This window comes from Strix aluco, chromosome 5 (genome assembly GCF_031877795.1).
Source record: "Strix aluco isolate bStrAlu1 chromosome 5, bStrAlu1.hap1, whole genome shotgun sequence".
NCBI classification, from domain to species: Eukaryota; Metazoa; Chordata; class Aves; order Strigiformes; family Strigidae; genus Strix; species Strix aluco.
This window is the reverse complement of record NC_133935.1, coordinates 7111011-7127986: the sequence shown is the minus strand read 5'-3', so window position 1 is coordinate 7127986 and position 16976 is coordinate 7111011. Positions and strand designations below refer to the sequence as shown.

Genomic DNA, 16976 nt, shown 5'->3' with positions numbered 1-16976 from the left:
TCACTCGCCCCTTCCACCCCAGAGCTGGGAAGGAGAAAAGTGAATCAAAAGGCTCAGAAATCAAGATAAGGACAGGGAGAGATGGCTCACTCGTTAATGGTCACAGGCTCGTTAGGGGAAGAAAAATGACATCACTTTAATTCAAAACACTAATGATAATGATACTTAACAGACAGAATGGGGCAGTGAGAAGCATTACCCTATCTTAAAACACCTGCCCCCAGCCCTCCCTTCTTCCCAGGCTCAGTTTTGTTCCTGATATCTCTACCTTCCCCGCCAGCAGCACAGGGGCAGGGGATGGGGGTGCAGTCAGTCCACTGCTCCTTCCTGCAAGGTGTGGGGGGGAAGCACTCTGCTGCATTCTGCCCCTGCTCCGTGTGGCACCCCTCTCACAGGAGACAGTCCTCCACAAACTCTCTCTGCCGTGAGTCCTCCCCACAGGATGTATCTTCTCAAGATGCTCTGGCGTGGGTCACCCCCACGTGTTGCAGTCCCCCCAGCACCGAACTACAACAGCGGGGGCTGCTTCTTCCCACAGAGTCCTGGGGTCCTCCCCAGGCCACAGGGGAATCTCTGCTCCTCCAGTGACCCCCATGGGTGGTGGGGAGTGGCCCTGCTGTCTTACCACGGGATACAGGAGGGGTCTTTGCTCCAGCACACCTCCCCTTTTCCTCCTCCTTCCTTCCACCAACCTCGGTGTTGGCAGAGGTATCCTTCTTGTAACCCATCCTCAAAGTCGTGTCCCCGCCCCCAATTCCCTTTCTTAAATATGTTGTCGCAGAGGTGTGGCCACCATCACTAATTGGCTCAGCCTTGGCCAGAGATGGGTCTGACTTGGAGCTGGGGGGGAGCTTTAAGAAGCTTCTCACAGGGGGCCCCCCCTGCACCCCCTCCCTCACTGCCAAAAATCCCAGCACACCAAGGTTGAAAGCAGCTGGAATAACACAGACAACCTCTCTGTTACTAATAGAAGAAAAAAATTACGGTAACAATTACAGCCCCTAAATCAATTTGGCTGCTTTTGACCATGTCCTTTAATAACCTAGAACAGAAAAGAAGTTCTTTTATAAAAATAATCTACACCTATCAGCAAGAACCTTTTCTGCAGGTCAGGTACAGAGTAGCTTTGAAATATACGATCAAGGACATTTACTACTTCCCTTTCAAAGACATTTTTTTCTAATTGCCTATGTGAAATTTTCACTCAGAAAAAAAGTAGAGAAATACTGGCAAATCCTCATGAACTTGAAAACCCCACAAACCTAAGGAGGGGCTCAAGGACAGGTGGTGGACTGAATATTACGTAAGCCCAAGGCTCTCTGTGCTTCCCATTTTGCTGCAGCCAGTGATCCGCTGTACACCTCAGAAAGGGGCTACGTAAGCAAGCACAAAGAGAGGGAATCAAGGAGAGAAATAGCAGAACACATGTATTACATACTAGTTGTCACAAGCATTGTTCTTGCATACCTACCCTTCCTCCTGCGGGTATTCCTGCCTCACCCTTTGTGAGGAACTGAAGGAGTTAATGCCTCAAAGATTCATCGATATGAAAAGCCTCAAGGACAAATTGTGGCCTTTGTGGTTAGCGTAAGGAATTAATTAACTGCCGAGGGAAGCGCAGAGCGTGTGGAAGGGTGCACGGCTCCACCCCCTTGCAGTTGTGTGGCCTGATTCCCTAGATAAGCCTTGAAGCAGGGAGACGCAGACTGAGTAAAACCGTATGTTCGGGTTAATGCCTACACTTTATGACTTGAAGAAACAGCTAAAATATTGATAAGAGAAACTGCCTGCCAGCAGATGGAGCCAATGACTGGATAATTGCCCAGGAGACAAAAAACTGAGGAAAAGGTCAAGGTGGTAGGGGGAGATGATGACCACCAACTCAACTGGACAAAAGGGTTAATGCACCCCGTTCCCCCTCAATGCACACACGCAGAACCCATGCTCCACCTTTCCCCCATCTCTCATGCAAATGAGTTTGTGGAATACCTGCCTCTCTTCATCTAGTATGTAAATCAGTCCATAAAATGAACTTAAAAGGCGTCAGAAAACTTTTCTGGGTGTGCACCCACCACCCGAGATTACCAGACCTGAGACAACACTGGAACCTGGGGGGCTGATCTGGATTCTTTAACACTCCTCTCTCCTCCCTCCCCTCCTCTCCTCTCCATTTATCAATAAGAGAACACATTGCTTATTATCCTTTTCCAAGTTTAAATCGTGTCTACTGCAAGTACATTTTAACCAGTCGGTTGGTGTCGTTTCACCTTAATTTAATCTGAGGGGACCACAGAACCTTTACGACTCCCTGGGCTCCCAGTCTAGGTCGTAATACCCTTGTTTGGGCGCAGTTTCAAGCTCATCTGACGGGAACCTACTACAAACTTCTGGTTTTGCGATGTGCTGATTTAGCAAGAGAAGACAAGTGATGACCGGGTCAGCCAAGCCCCAGGGACAGCAGGCACATGCCTCCCCTCCTGAACTCACCCTGTGGTTCCATGCCAGCAATCCAAAACGCGTGTGATGAGAGATTATGTGTCACAATGCCCACAGTTCCTTGTTTCTGAGAAAGAGATTTTCATCCACAGATTTCTCATTCCTTCCACAAGGCAATATGTGTATTGTTTTTAGTAAATATGCATTTATTAGTATCTTGGTTTAATAGTGGAAGTATTATACAGTTAAAAAGTAATTTGTCATACCCTAATTTTACTTTAGGCAGCACCATGCTTTTGTCTGTGGAATTACTCTGAACAGGGCTACATATTCCTTTGCTAATGCAATTCACCCAGTCATGACCAGATCCCTTAAGTAATAGAGGCAGAAATGCATCTGCTGTGTCATCGGACAGTCAAGATGCTCAGATCGGAAATGATTTACACTGTGGACTAATACATTTGAAAGCTTGGCTGCATTACTCAGTAACTACCACTTCAACGCTTTACCAAAGCCACTAACTACGCACAGTATTGGGGTCTTCAATGAAGACCAAGGAGCTCAAAACAAAATCCTCACTGTCTGAGCCTGACTAATGCTGCTGACTTCCAATAAGAGTATGCAGATGCAGAAATATTTTCCGGGCTGCAGCCAAAATTTAGAATTGATCTTCAAAATGGATGGTCAATGAATATGATTCATTAGATTATAGAAAGCATTTTCTTTTCTTTTTTTTTTTTTTTTATAAGAACAACATTCTAAAAGCCAGTTATATCTATAATACATAAAAATTAATCAAAATCCACATATAAGGTATGCAAACGTTAACAGATTTTGAGAGAGTGGTGACAAACTTCCCAGGAAGGGGGTGGAAAGTGATAACTTCACTCTTCCAAGAAGTATTTTTTAAACAGTGGCTTTCACTTGTGTTAAGAATCCATTTGAGACACCAAATTCTATAACTGACAGTGCTGTCTAGACTCTTTTAATGCCAAGAGTCCAGATATCAGAGAATAAAAATTATCACAAACCCACAACTCTGACCCAGGTGTCACCTTGATTAAATAATGCTGTTGTTCAGCAGCACTTCAGGCTGTCTAGCATTTTGCAGAATAAAAACTCATTATGGTATTAGACACGTACATAACCAACAGTCCTCCACAATGGATGATACCATGAAGCTTTTGCTGCCCAGCCTCTATTTATAAGCAAAACCCTTTCCAAAGTCTTTTCCTTCATGTGGCACCTTGTCACTGACCACTTAACTGCTGGGAGCACTGGGATGCAGTGGTTTGACTCTCGCTAGTCTGGAGAGGCCGAGTCTAAGACACTGAGTAGGTGACTTCACCGAAACATATTTCATAGAGTTATTACTGCTTCCCGATGCACCTGAAAATAATTTTAAAACAAAAAGGTGTAAGAGGTTTAGAGGGGGGGAAAAAAAAAATCATAGGACTGTTGTCTTTTTATAGTTTTCATAGCAGAACAAAAGAAGTATTCTAAATATACTGCAAAAAGGTCTAAACAACCACAGAAGCACATGAAAATCAGCACACTTACCAGGAATGAATCTATGTGGGAGCCAATGCAGCAGGTATGGTGCAGAGTTTTAACTAACCAGCAACACCCTGGAGCAACACTGGACAAGCACATACAAACTGTTGCCAGTGTACTGTGCATTTTCAGGTTTTCCACAGAGAATCACACAACTGAACACAATTCCAAGTGGAAAATGAAGGCTTGAGAGAAAGGAGCCAAACAGAAAGAAATGTGTACAGAAGAGTGAATATGATAGAAAATCAAAGAGGCAGGAGTCAGCAGCAGCATGCTCAAACACTTTAAGAAAACAAAACTTCTAAGCATTTGCTTTACTAGAGTGGTTAAAACACTCCAACATTTTTCTAATATTATTTGTTTAGAATCAATAATAATGCAGCACGTACCAGAGATAAAGAAAGCTCTTAATGAGAAAGAAATGGCCACAAAACAACCTCTTGATTAAGATTTGATCCACACACTGAAAAATATATTATCCTCCCCACATAAAGGAGTTAAGGATAATGCTGTAAAAGGAAGAGAAGCATGGAGATAGCTTCTCTTTTTCCTTTTTTTAAAAATCTAAGGTCAGAAGAATACCTTTCCCTATAAGAGGGCAGTCGTTTGTCTGAAATACTGTTTATTTGCTTGTTTGCTTTTAGGAGAGATTGTGAAGAACTTAAGTCAGCTAATGTATCTGTTTATAGCTACAATCTTACAGGTACCTGGTGGTATCCATTTGGGTTTCTTGTCTGTTACAGGACTTGATGTGTGTAGAGGCCTCCCAGCTGGTTCTGAAGAACTGGACATTTTCTTTTGTGTCGCCTCAGATTTTTGTTCCGTTATCCGTGAAGGAGAAACTACAGGTGATACTTAGTTGGAAAATAAAAGCAACCTTAGAAGGATACTCTTTAGCAGAGATATCATCATACAGATCACTGTACAGCACCAGCTCTCTGCACTGAGTGAAATAATGACTACGTTACTAGATTGTCACATCTTTAACAGTATATCTTTATACAGTCAGTCCTGTTATACTCTGGAATTTCAATCCTGGTTTGAAAATAAGCAGTGTAACAATTTCTTCTTGAAGCTCTGCCAGGTATCAGATTTCTAAGAGGGAAGATTCTTCTGTCAGCTACACAAAGCAAACCATTCCTTGTCATAACTAAAACTAATTTTAAACTAAATTACATGTTGTAAACTCAGGCCTGAAATTAAAACACTTTACCAAGTCAGACACAAGATTAACACCATGATAAGAATTTTCTTAAGCTATTTAAAGTAAATTGTGTTAGTCACACAGTGAACAATTAACTCTGAAGGGCGTGCAGATTTAATGTTTTTCACCACATGGTTAATAGAACTAGCATTGTTTAGCTACCCTTGAATTAAAAGTTCAATGCAAGAGGAGGCTCTGAGATTATAATTTTTTTAAAAAAAATCCTCACATCACTGTTATTTAACCTTTTAAAAACCAGATATATAAATGAAATGAACTCTGTCTATTCACTTTTGTCTGCTTTTATTGTAAGGAGTGTTATTTTACTATAAAGTGTTTTTTCTTTCAGGATTTTTTTTCTACTCTCCTCCCTTTACTCTGCACATAGTCATTTTCATCATAACCCTGACCAGTCAGTCTGTCAGCCAAATTTATCTATTCCTTCAGTGAAAATAAAGGGACCTTTATTATAAAGAAGTCTATTTCAAATTCATAGTACAAACTTACCTGTAGTATCAATCTGGGGTTTGAGAGTTTTCTTTTCTCTTTCAGCTGGCATCTTTTGTCTGGTTTTCTTTTTATTTCCTTTGGCTTTCTTCTTTTCCACAGCAAAGTCTTCATCATCACCTTCACTATAATCTGAATCTTCTTCTGACTCCTCACCTACAGCAAGGAAAAGGGATGTCATCTCTTTACAGGAAATACAATTTACTATTACTCCAGGACTTTCTAATCAAATTCTGGACATAAAAAAACAGCATAGCTTAAGGATACAATAAAACAAATTTGTCCATATTTATATGTTAAACTGAGAAAGAAATAGCCTCCATAAAACATTCTGTATTTACAGAATTCTTGCTCTGTACTTTAATAACGGAACGCCCTGGTATAAACTGCATACAATAATGATTTTAACAGCAGAATCACCAATATTCCATGTGGGCAAGATGAAGCAGTTAAAATTATTTGGAAAGGTTTCCAATTTTTACATATATCTTAGTCATGACTATTTAAAGTGGAAAAACACTACGTCTAATTTCAGCTGTAAGAACGATTTTATAGATTTATTGCTAAAAAAACCCAGACATTAGCAAATCTTAAAAATAGCTCTCTATCAACAGGAGTATCTGGATTATTCCCCTGATGTTTTATTTCACTGACAATTCCAGAAATATTTTCCAATAAACCTTGCAGTAAGGAATAAAAGAGTGGATACAGACACATTAACCATTGGGGAATGAGAGAGAGACGTCTATCACGCTCTGTGCGTGTTCAATACCAGGCTGCTACCAGAAGCAGAGTGAGAGGCCAGCTGACCTCCAGTCACACGCAGCACAGTTTTTCTAAAAGTTGAGAACTGGAGGAAGGAAAGAAGGGAGGCTACTCGCTTCTTTAAACAAGCTTAAACAAAGCCAATACTGAAAGCACTAACACCTGACACTACTCCAGAGTCACTGTTTTGATGCAAATCCCAGTCAACAACTGGAAAAATGAACAGAGGTTCTTTAAAGAGACAAAACTTTCCTGGACAAAAATGGTAGAAGAAATTTGTTCTGACATACTGCAGCAAATGCAGAGAAGCAGCATCATTGCTGCCAGTTTGGGGAATGTGTATGAATAAGCTCCAGAGTTTAGATTTAGTATCAAAGTGCAACTGAAATGCCACTAGTATTAAAATTCAGTAATGCTGGGGACAGGGAAGGTACAGTAGAAGCAGTATGCATTTCACTGAAAATATAAACTAAACGTAAGGCATCCCCTTCAAAGCATATCTAAGGAGAGGGTTTTTATAGAGAAGAACTTACTAGGTACAGACTCTGGCTCAGAGTCAGTAGCACGCTCTCCATCATCACTGTCAACAGTCAGTAACTTCTGATGTGCTGGAACTTTAGATGCTGCTGTCCTTTGCCTACCACCACCCCTAGGTATGTCATCATCCATAACCTGATTGAGACCTAGAAAACAGAAGGTGCTGTAATTAATTCAAATTCACAGTAACTCTATTCTGCTTCTCAAAAAGAAGCAGGTATTTGAGCCCCCAGAACTAATTGTTGTGATTCTGAAGTATACTATACAGAAGCACATCACCAGCACTTGTTTTCATGTGATTTTCATTTTACTCTTACAATTGACCAAACTGGACCTTCTGGTTGTGAAAGTTATCAATATTAATCTGTAATCAAGCTAACAAAAGGACAGAAGACCAAAAACAAAACTGGAAAAATGAAAAAGTTTCCAATGGCACAGCAAATGTTTTGGTCACATTTATTTGATGCTGAGGCATTACAGACCCATTAAGGAGTTGAGGGTCAGTGTAGCTCCTTGAAGAAGTAAATAAACTCAGCATCTGAAAACACACGTCAGTTGCTTTTTCCAGCTAACTTCTGGTGATCTCTGACAATCTCACTCAGCAATCCAGAGGTTTTCCCAAAGACTGGGACCAAATTTTTAATGAAAAAATTAATGGATCCTTTAGTCTTTATTTAAGAATCATTTTTTTCATGTAAGTGAAAAAGAGAAACCAATGGAAACAAAGAAGGGATAAGCTACTTAAATGTATCTTGAAATGCTAGTTCTGAGAAGACAGAGTATGAGAACAACTTACCTAAAAGTTCACTGTCTACACTGCAGTTGGAAAAAAGGGGTCTCCTCTGTACATATTCTGATTTGATGTTTTTACCTGTTTTAGGATCCAGAAAACAAACCAAAAATAATATAAAATATTAGTATTCCAAAACCACATTACAAAATGCCAAGATACTAAGAAATGAAAATAGCTTAACATTTTTATCTGTCTCTAATGAAACTATATGTTTGGAAGATCTTAAAGAATAGTTATTTTTCCAACAGAAAAAAAATTAACATAAGAAGACATGAATTACCTAGATATTCTCATTTCCTTAACATGACATCTTGAAATAAAACATGACTTTCAACCTATTTCACTGTAAAATGAATTAAGTCATGTTTGAATTCACTATATATAAATAAAGAGTGTTGCATTGAACTGTAAAATAACCTTGTTCTTCGGAATTTTGCACCTCAAGGATATCTGCAGATTTTTCTTTGACAGATAAGGCTAAGGCAACTTCCAAATCTCTTTGATAAAGTTTGTCATCCAAGGATATCCTGGAAAAAAAACCCAAACATGCTAAATAATAAAAGAATGACATGAGGGTTATAGATCTACTTCTGACTCACTGAACTTCTTGTGAAGAAATTAATATTTCAATACATACTTTATAGCATATCGTATCATGAATATTACTTCTCCAAAAGACAAAGTATACACTAATATTTAAAGCACATGATACTTAGAAGTATTATAATTGCAAACCATTGTGTGTATATATGTACTGGCATTATCACAGAAAAAGGTGATTATGTTTGTTTGAAATACCACACTGAAATGTAATATTTATATACACATTTGCCACCAAAACAATCAGAAGTGTTTTTTCATTGACTTTGTATTTTCTATCAAGCTTTAAATATGGGGTTTTTTAAGGAGTCAAACTTGTCTTTATGTTTCTCAGTTTTAGGAGCCCTTAAGTAACTCAGACTTGTTACAGTTATTTTGCACTGTAGAGATATCAAGACAAGATCAGACACGCAAACCTGTTTCTGCACCTATGCAGGCCACTTGTTCTGGAGTTCTTTAGAGCTGTAACAAAATAGACATAGCTCACTACTGAAGTTGGGCAAGTTTTCCCCACTCTGTGCATAATCACGTTATCCCTGATTTGCAACTATATCAATAAAGCTGAAAATATCACATTAATATGTTAGTTGTTTATTCTCAGCTGCTTAAAACTCTAGGGGAAAAAAAAAAAAAGAAAAAACAAATAGTATTACTGAAATCCAACTTTACACAGAGTTGACCATGTTTCAACATTGCTTACCTTTTACTAGGTGCCTGCTGTTCTGACAGGGGCAATTCTTTCTGTGGCTTTTTTTGCTTCTCTTTTTTCTCCTTCTTTGGATCCTTGAGCCGCGTTCTGGATTTTTTGCTTGAGGGTGCAGTTATACAGGCAAAGTCTTCATCTGGTTGGGGAACAGCAACAAGCTTTAATGAGTTTTCCTATATTTTTCCATACGACCAAAGGGAGTCATTCAACTTACTTTCCTCACACACTGAAAATATACCAAAGATAACCATTTTGAAATTTATTCTATTTATAAAGAACACAACAACTGTAACTACACTATTCGACTCTTAAATGTCTTTTAAATGAAAATTTAACAAAACCTCTTTTGCATATACTTTTATTCACGAAGTAATGATTTAAATTTTTATTACCAATATGGCAATAAAGCTTCAATGTCCAATGTGTTACCAGATTTTCAATAACTAGACGTTCTCCTTTTGATACACTGAACAGCTATCAATTATAAGAGTAACCACTGTCATGAAACATTTTTAGAGTTCTTGGTGTTTTGGGAATTGTTCCCCTTCTTAAAAAATGTTGGCCGCTCCCCTTTTTCTCCCATTTTCATATTGCCTCTTACCAAATACAATCCATTTCTCCAATTTTCAAAGAAAATTAGAAGGCATGAAAACTGTCTTTCTTCCAGCTGAAGACACTGCAGATCACAGTGAAAAGTAAGGAAAAAAAAATAATCTTCAGTATTCTCTAAATGATGGAGAACCTTAGATAAGATCACTCATGTTTCTGAGAATTTACACTTTTATTTCATATTACAAGTGGCCACTTATTCCTGAAACCAAGAATCTCCATTAATCCACATGATTCACAAGAGACCTTCAATATTATTTATTTTTGCCCTCCCTTCCCCACCAATTCAAACTGTTTCCTAGATCCTGCAAACAGCATGGAAAAAAACAGAGAAAACAAAAAACCATTAAAGCAACCAAATTCTGTAAGAAAAATGCATAACACCCATTAGGGCTTAGAAGTAAAGGAGGACTGTCACGAAAACAAATAGCCTGCAATCTATTTTTCTGATCAACGGAACTCAAAATTTGACTGCCATGTCCTTAAACAAAACCCATCAAGATACAGAGCTGTAGGAGAAACGTTAGATCTACGTACAGATGATTTACACCTCCTTTATATTCTGATTTACAATCCTGCAAACTGATAATTAGGAAGACACAGAGCAACCAATCACCACTGAAAACTAAGGCAGGGAGAGAAACAGATTTTCCTGCAACAAGACACAGCGTATTCACCAGTTTATTGACGTACTGTGGTTATACTCTGGCTTACAGCCATCATATTCTTGTTGAATTAGGATATTTAACAGTGTGCCCAGATTACTTCCAGTGAAAACAGTTAACAGCCTTCTCAATGAACTAATTCATTATAAACACTGATGATGTTTTGGGTGGTTACATTAGTGCTTGGCATTTTTCTTACGTACAAGAACAGGTCACTTACCATCATCTTCCAAATCCCCAAATTGAGAATAATCAACAATTTTCTTGTTCCTGTGGCAAAAAACATACACTATTATTCTTTTTAGATTGAGCATCTTGACTTGCTAACACTTGATTTTTGGGTGAATCGTGTTTTAGAAGAAAAAAGCAACACATGTTCAAATGTATGTATAACCAGTGCTACTGTACACAATAGGGTTATTAGGAATCACTTTTAGGGTTTTTTTTTAATCTTAAAATAACAGTGCTTTTTGTTGTTCTCGTCGTGGGAGCACTGTATTCTCCTTACGTACGCGCTGTCTCAGAACTGCTGAAGTGCAACGGAAATTAAATAATTTAGTAATTTCCCCCGGGTCACTTTCAGGCACTTGAAATGGGGTTTCCGTGCGCCTTCTAGGCAGTTCCCTACCCGGCCCTGCCGCCGGGGCAGGCGTTACCCTACCCAGAGCGGGGCACCGGCGGCACTTTCAAACCCACCCGAGGCCGCCACCCGCCGGGGCCGCTCTTCGCGGGACACAGTCGCCCCCGCCGCCGGCCCTAGGGAGAAGCCCCGCTGGAACGGACACGGCGCAGGCCCGTCCCCGAGCAGACGCGGAGAAGCGCTCGGTGCGGCAGCGCAAGGGCCCTGGTGGGGCCCGCCCGAGCGGCGGCGGCTGAGGGGCGGAGGAGGGCGGAGGGCGCCTGCCCGCTCCCTCCCTCAAGCGGGCAACGGCCGCCGCCGCGCGCGCCCCTGGGGCTTTCTAGGAAACGGCACCCGGCGCCGCTCGGTGCGAGCTCCAGCGACTGCGCGCCGCACGCACGCGCGCGCGCACGCACGCACCTCGCGCCTCACGCACGCACCGCACGCACCGCGCGCACCGCGCGCCCCGCGCGCCTCACGCACTCACGCACCTCCTGACCGGCCGCGCCATCCCCGCTGCGGGCGGGGCACACGCGCCGGTGACGACACTGCTGCCCCTCCCTCCGTTCCCTCTCTGGGCTCCGGCCCGGCACATTCGCCACAAAGCGGGCGGGTGTCGAATCTGCGGCTCCGGAGCCGAAGGTTCTAACGGGGAGGCGGGAACCGCCCGGCGTCGCCGCCTTCCTCAGCGGCTGGTCCCCAGCCCCCTCGCCTGCCCGCCCGGGGCCCAGGTGAGCGAAGAGGGAGGAGGACACCGCTCCCGCGCTTCATGGCTGGGGAAGAGGCTCCGGTCCGTGTGGGCGCTGCCTCTTCCGAGCTGAGGGGCTGTGTTTACCCCGGGGTTTTGGAGCCTTCCCGGGGAGGGGGGGGATAAAGGTGGATGGGACCGTGCAGGCCCTTCCCTGCCGCCGCCAGCTTTGCTTCTGCTCTTTCAGTAAGGGGAGCTAACTGGCTCTTAGGAAGTATTTCTTTCCAGAAAGGGTTGTTGGGCGGTGGAACGGGCTGCCCAGGGAGGTGGTGGAGTCCCCATCCCTGGAGGGGTTGAAGAGTCGGGTTGACCCAGCTCTGAGGGATCTGGTGGAGTTGAGAAGGGTCAGTGTGAGGTTAATGGTTGGACTGGAGGATCTTCAAGGTCTTTTCCAACCTCTATGATTCTGTAACGTTGCCTCTCTTGGAGTGGGCCACCGGTCTGGCACCCCAGAGCCTGCGGTGGGGCTGTGGGGGGGCACAGGCGCCGGTCTGGCGCTTTCTGCTGCGGCACAGCGGCTGCTCGGCTGTACTGGGGTCAGAGTCGGCGGCTGTCACCTCGTCTCGCCCTTTTCCTCCCCACTAAACCTTGTTTTGTCGGGGAGTAGCAGAAAGACGTTCGTCAGTTTTGTATTTCGAAGTGGTGCCGTTTAAATCCCTCTCTGTGACGGGCCAGGAGAGCGGTTCGGTTTAGCTTTGGTTGCCCTGAGATTTTTTTTGTTACCATGAAGTGATTTGAAACCGATTTGCTTAATCCGTTTCCAACAGGTAGGTTTGTTCACCACAAAAAACCCAGACCAAAAAACTATAAACTGGTCCCATGAATTTTGCTGTAGAAAATACACTTGTTTTTCCTTCTGTTTTCTGCATTTCTTTTTGGATTGTGGTTTTTAGCACTGGGGAGATTTCAGCTGCAGTAATGTTTCCAGCTTTGCCGGTAATATTCCAAAAAGAGGAATGTAAATGAGTAGGAGGAGCCCTCACGGAGGGAAAAACTACTGACACAGGTATGTGCTCTCATCCCATAGACAGTTCTCTTGCTTTTCTTTTGGCTAATTTTTGATGGTATTATTAAAAAATAATTACAATCTGTCCTAAAGCAAATTACAAAATGATAAAATAAGCTTTTTCTGAAAATTATTTCTCCCCCCCCCCCCAGTCTACCACCGCAGAAAGGAGGAAATAAAATCCTGATGAGCTGTGAAGAATTTCAGATTTTGAGATGTGTGGCAGCAGTTGTGGGGTCTCAGTCAAAGTTTGCTATTTACGAGGATTCTTTCTGTCCTGGTTCTGCCTTTAAGTCAGGAGGCTTGTACTGTAATTTGTAAGAGTAATTACCCAAAGTCATATACTGATACACTCAGTTAGAATTTAGAAGCATTCAGTGTTTTGGAAACTGATCTTTATGCTTCAGTTCCAACCTATGTATTTGGAAGTCAGAATGGAGATGAGTATCTATGAACAATTTGGGGGTTTAAGTTTTCTTGCCAGAAGCTGTTAATTGTTAACAAAGCCATGTTTTTAGTTATCATTTTTTACTTATGACTTTGCGAGAACGTAACTCGTGTTATTTTCATTTCTAATGCAGGAAATCAACTCAAGAAGATGAAGCCTAATAAAGGAAAGATCTGCACTAGGGAGAGAGACTATGTGTACAAATTCAATGCTGGAAATCAACACTTAGTGCTTACCGTGCCTCTCAAATTCCCTGTGCAAGAGAATATTAGTCATTTGCACGGACGTCTAATGCTTCTGCACAATCTGCCATGCTTTATAGAAAATGGTAAATTGATTTCTTAAATTAGTGTCATATACTGATGTCCACAAGCATCTTACAACCTGCTTTAAGAAACCAGAATAAGCGTATTTACTAAAACAGTCTTAAAAAAAATTTTTAAAACAGCAAAACATTAAATAAAATTACTGTCAGTACTAGCAAGTAAGGTGCCCAAATAACAGGTTTTCAGAAAAACGTTATTTGTATGTTTCCTAGATGATTACTGATACTTCCACTGACATGTTTTGTTGATGGACCGTTCTCTTCTTGTTATAATAGACCTGAAGCAATCTCTTAATAAGTTCATAGAAGAGGAAACTATAAAAGATTATGATAGAGAAGCTGAAATAGCTCTGGAAGCAGTGAAATCAGGAAAAATAGACATAAACCAGCTGGCAGATACTTGGGCTAAAGCTTATAAAGAGGTAAGATTAAGGCCGAAGAGTTAATATTCAGGACTTGCTTTGTGAGAGTGCGTGTGCATGTACAGACAGAATCACATCTGTGAAGAGGCAAAATGACACTAAAATTCACTTTTACTGATCAATTCTTACAATTTTTTCTTTTTATCTGAACATGATCAGTAAGTCTTCATCGTACAAGTTGCCAGTCAGGTTTTTCCGGGATTTACTAGAGTCAAAAGATACAAAATTGAGAGGTAAATAGCTAGTGATATTCAGACAGGAATAGACATAAGGGTTGTAGTGTATTAGAATCAAAGCAAGAGATAGTAAAGTGGTACTCTTACCCTAAATGTGAGTAATAGCAATGAAGACTCTAAAGAGAAAGTGTATAGTTGGTAGAGACTTTTCCGCTCATTTCCTGAATTCACGTGACTGTTTTATGTTACTTAATGTTGCTGAGGCTTTAGCTGGAGTAACAAATCCAGTTTTGCATGAGATCTTCAAAATAGAGACATGTGAAAGAACTGAAGGGGTCCTAGCAAAGAGAAAAAAAGAACAACAAACTGCAGCATTTGAGGAAAAATTTGTAGGAATTTGCTTATCATGGAATATAGAAGAATATTGTGAAAAATTCCAAAACATATGTCTGTTACAAAGAGAAGTGGAAGCAAATCATCTGCCTTAATGAATGTCAACAAAATGAGTTTAGCTTAACCCTTAAGAAGCAAAAAATCTGTGTTGGGGGAGCATGGGAATGTGATAAAACACAGGAAGAGTTTACAATCTTCTGTGCTAGTGGTTTCTATGAACAGGTTAGCCTGAGCACAAAGGTTAGGATTAGATTATTTAGATTATTAACCTATACTTCAATGATACAATCTCAATTTGTCTGCTGAATCTGGTGGGAATGACTGCAAATGTAAGGAGTGTTTCAGTATAAAGGGGCTTGCAAAACTGGCATCTCTGGGCCGTTCTTTGGTCAGTAAAAATGGCTTTTCTTAAATCAGTGTTGCTGATCAAATTCTAATGACATCGGAGGTTAGTCATCCTTTCTAGCAAAGCATTTTTGTTTGCACAGCTGGTATTTTGGGCCCTATCTAAAATTAATCAATTGCAAACATTGTTGTAGATATTATTATGCTTTCCAAGTTGGTGATGGCTGAAAATTGGTAATTCCTCACTGTAGCCAACACCTGAATGTTTTTGCTGTTAGTTGCTTTGAAGGAGAAAGAATACGGGAAGGGAGAAAATGTTAAAGCTGAAGTAGAATACAGAAAGCTCAAATTAGATAATCACAGAGATAATTCATGTATGTTGAAGGTTGTGCAACAGTGTGCATGCCCAGCTGGATTTGCACCACCATTATGAGGGATCCTTATATGTCCTAAAACGTACCATATGCTTTAAAATCTCTTATAATTTTTAGACAACGTTAGAATATGCAAAACCTGAAGAAACCAGCTGGGATGAAGATTTTGCAGATGTTTATCATGATCTGATACATTCTCCAGCTTCTGAAATGCTGTTAAACCTGGAACACAATTATTTTGTTAGTATCTCAGAATTAATAAGTGAAAGAGATGTGGAATTGAAAAAACTACGTGAAAGGTATTCCTTTTTTTTCTTTTTTTCCCCTTATCTTATTAAAGAGGGGTGCATGCCACTGGGTGTATACTCATGGGACAACGTGTGTCAACTTGTATTTATCTGTGTAAGCCCTATTTCAGTTTTAGATTTCCCTCTTTAAAGTTATGTAATACTTATCAATACTTATCAATACTTATTGTTACCGTCAGCTATCTTATATTCTCCTCAGTCACTGAAAAAAATAAAAGCTAGGGCCATCAAAGTAATACAAGGTTTGATTTCCATTGTTCTATCCACGTTGGAAGTGGTATATAGCAATGTGAAGTGCTTAGGATATCTAGAAAATGAAGTACATGTATGTACCATGTTTTGCCTTTGTTATGATGTAATTTAAATGAAAAACTGGAAGTTCTGTGGAGGGAAAAGATGAGCAAAAAAACTTGAACTAACTTTAAATCAGAAACTTGAATTTGAAATTTAGGAAAGTCTATGTGGGATCCTGAGTTTCCGAATAAGCGCGAATAGCTGCAGGTGGCTGCTTTGCCCACAAGAGGGAACACATACAATGCGGGTTTTTCTTTCCTCTTTTTTTTTTTTTTTTTTTCCTAGGGAGACTAGGTTAAGGAAGACGAATGCACACAAATACAGATATAGCATAGATACTAAATACTGTAGATGCTTGCAAGGTGCCAGAATATTCTAAGTAGGTCTGGTTTAGCATTCTAAGTGACAATATTCCTCTTGAATTGTGTGTGTTTAAGCTTGCATTATACAATGCGTATCTGTTTATATAGTTTCTTCTAGACTGAATCATACATATTTCTAATTTGGGGATAAATGTTGCCAGTAATGTTAGCAATGCTTTTTGTTGCTTATCGACTCTTCTCAAGTATGCACATAAGAGAAAGAGCACTTAATCCTAAAAGCAGTAATGTTGTAGAGCTCTGGTGTGCTGTAGCTGTATAATTGACTCCAGTGGAATTTAACATATCAATCTGTTATAATCAAGAAACTCCATATGTTGGTGGCAGCTGAGGCTCTCCCAGATGAGCGTAGGTGTTGTTCTGTTTACACAGGAGCTGACTTGGAATCCCTGACCCTCAACTCAAATTTGTTTTGTGGGTATTCACTGCTAAATCCGTGCTAGGGTAAATCGAATGTGAAAGGGCTGAATGTGAAAGACTAAATGAAGCCAGGGATTAAGAAGACTAAGGAGGGACTAGGTGTTGGTTGAACTGATGATAGCAGGGCAGTCCTTTAACTCCAGGTCCCCTTGTTGAATGTAGTTTGATCTGGAAGCTCATCTTACTGTGAAAAATAGGTGTGTTTAGCCTCCTTCCTGGTGTTTACCTGTCTGCATCAGCTGTGATCGGGGCGGGAGGAAAGCAAGGGACTGAGTAGGTACATTTCAAAAACTCTCCTACTGATAAGGATAGTGGAGTGCTATATTAGAGTACCCAGAGATA

At 40.8% G+C, this 16976-nt stretch overlaps 2 protein-coding genes across 6 annotated transcripts in view; one reads left to right on the top strand and one right to left on the bottom strand.

Moving 5' to 3' along the window:
• Nucleotides 1-3137: 3137 nt before the first annotated feature.
• On the bottom strand, nucleotides 3138-11572 carry RAD51AP1 (RAD51 associated protein 1). Its single transcript, XM_074825720.1, has 9 exons — nucleotides 11487-11572; nucleotides 10597-10646; nucleotides 9097-9238; nucleotides 8214-8323; nucleotides 7800-7874; nucleotides 7000-7149; nucleotides 5702-5857; nucleotides 4698-4844; nucleotides 3138-3825 (listed from the first exon to the last, which is right to left on the bottom strand). The coding sequence occupies exons 1-9, from the start codon at nucleotides 11504-11506 to the stop codon at nucleotides 3698-3700; spliced, it is 978 nt and encodes a 325-aa protein (XP_074681821.1). The 5' UTR covers nucleotides 11507-11572; the 3' UTR covers nucleotides 3138-3697.
• The window catches only part of FERRY3 (FERRY endosomal RAB5 effector complex subunit 3), a 23302-nt gene continuing 17894 nt past the window's right edge, over nucleotides 11569-16976 (top strand). Inside the window, exons 1-5 of one of the 5 annotated variants that reach the window (XM_074825718.1) lie at nucleotides 11569-11726; nucleotides 12637-12749; nucleotides 13331-13525; nucleotides 13799-13944; nucleotides 15350-15531. In XM_074825718.1, coding sequence (XP_074681819.1) covers nucleotides 13348-13525; nucleotides 13799-13944; nucleotides 15350-15531 — 506 coding nt within the window. In that variant the 5' untranslated portion in view covers nucleotides 11569-11726; nucleotides 12637-12749; nucleotides 13331-13347. Of the gene's footprint in view, nucleotides 11727-11767; nucleotides 11786-12010; nucleotides 12511-12636; nucleotides 12750-13330; nucleotides 13526-13798; nucleotides 13945-15349; nucleotides 15532-16976 lie in introns of those variants that run through there. The other 4 variants (XM_074825714.1, XM_074825717.1, XM_074825715.1 and 1 more) reach the window with 4 other exon arrangements.

Coding starts and splice junctions, on each gene's coding strand:
- RAD51AP1 (XM_074825720.1), bottom strand. CDS start 11,506: ATGGCGCGGCCGGTCAGGAG. Junction 10,647..11,486: donor ATGGCGCGGCCGGTCAGGAG/GTGCGTGAGTGC, acceptor TTTTTGCCACAG/GAACAAGAAAATTGTTGATT. Junction 5,858..6,999: donor TGAGCCAGAGTCTGTACCTA/GTAAGTTCTTCT, acceptor TCCTTGCTGTAG/GTGAGGAGTCAGAAGAAGAT.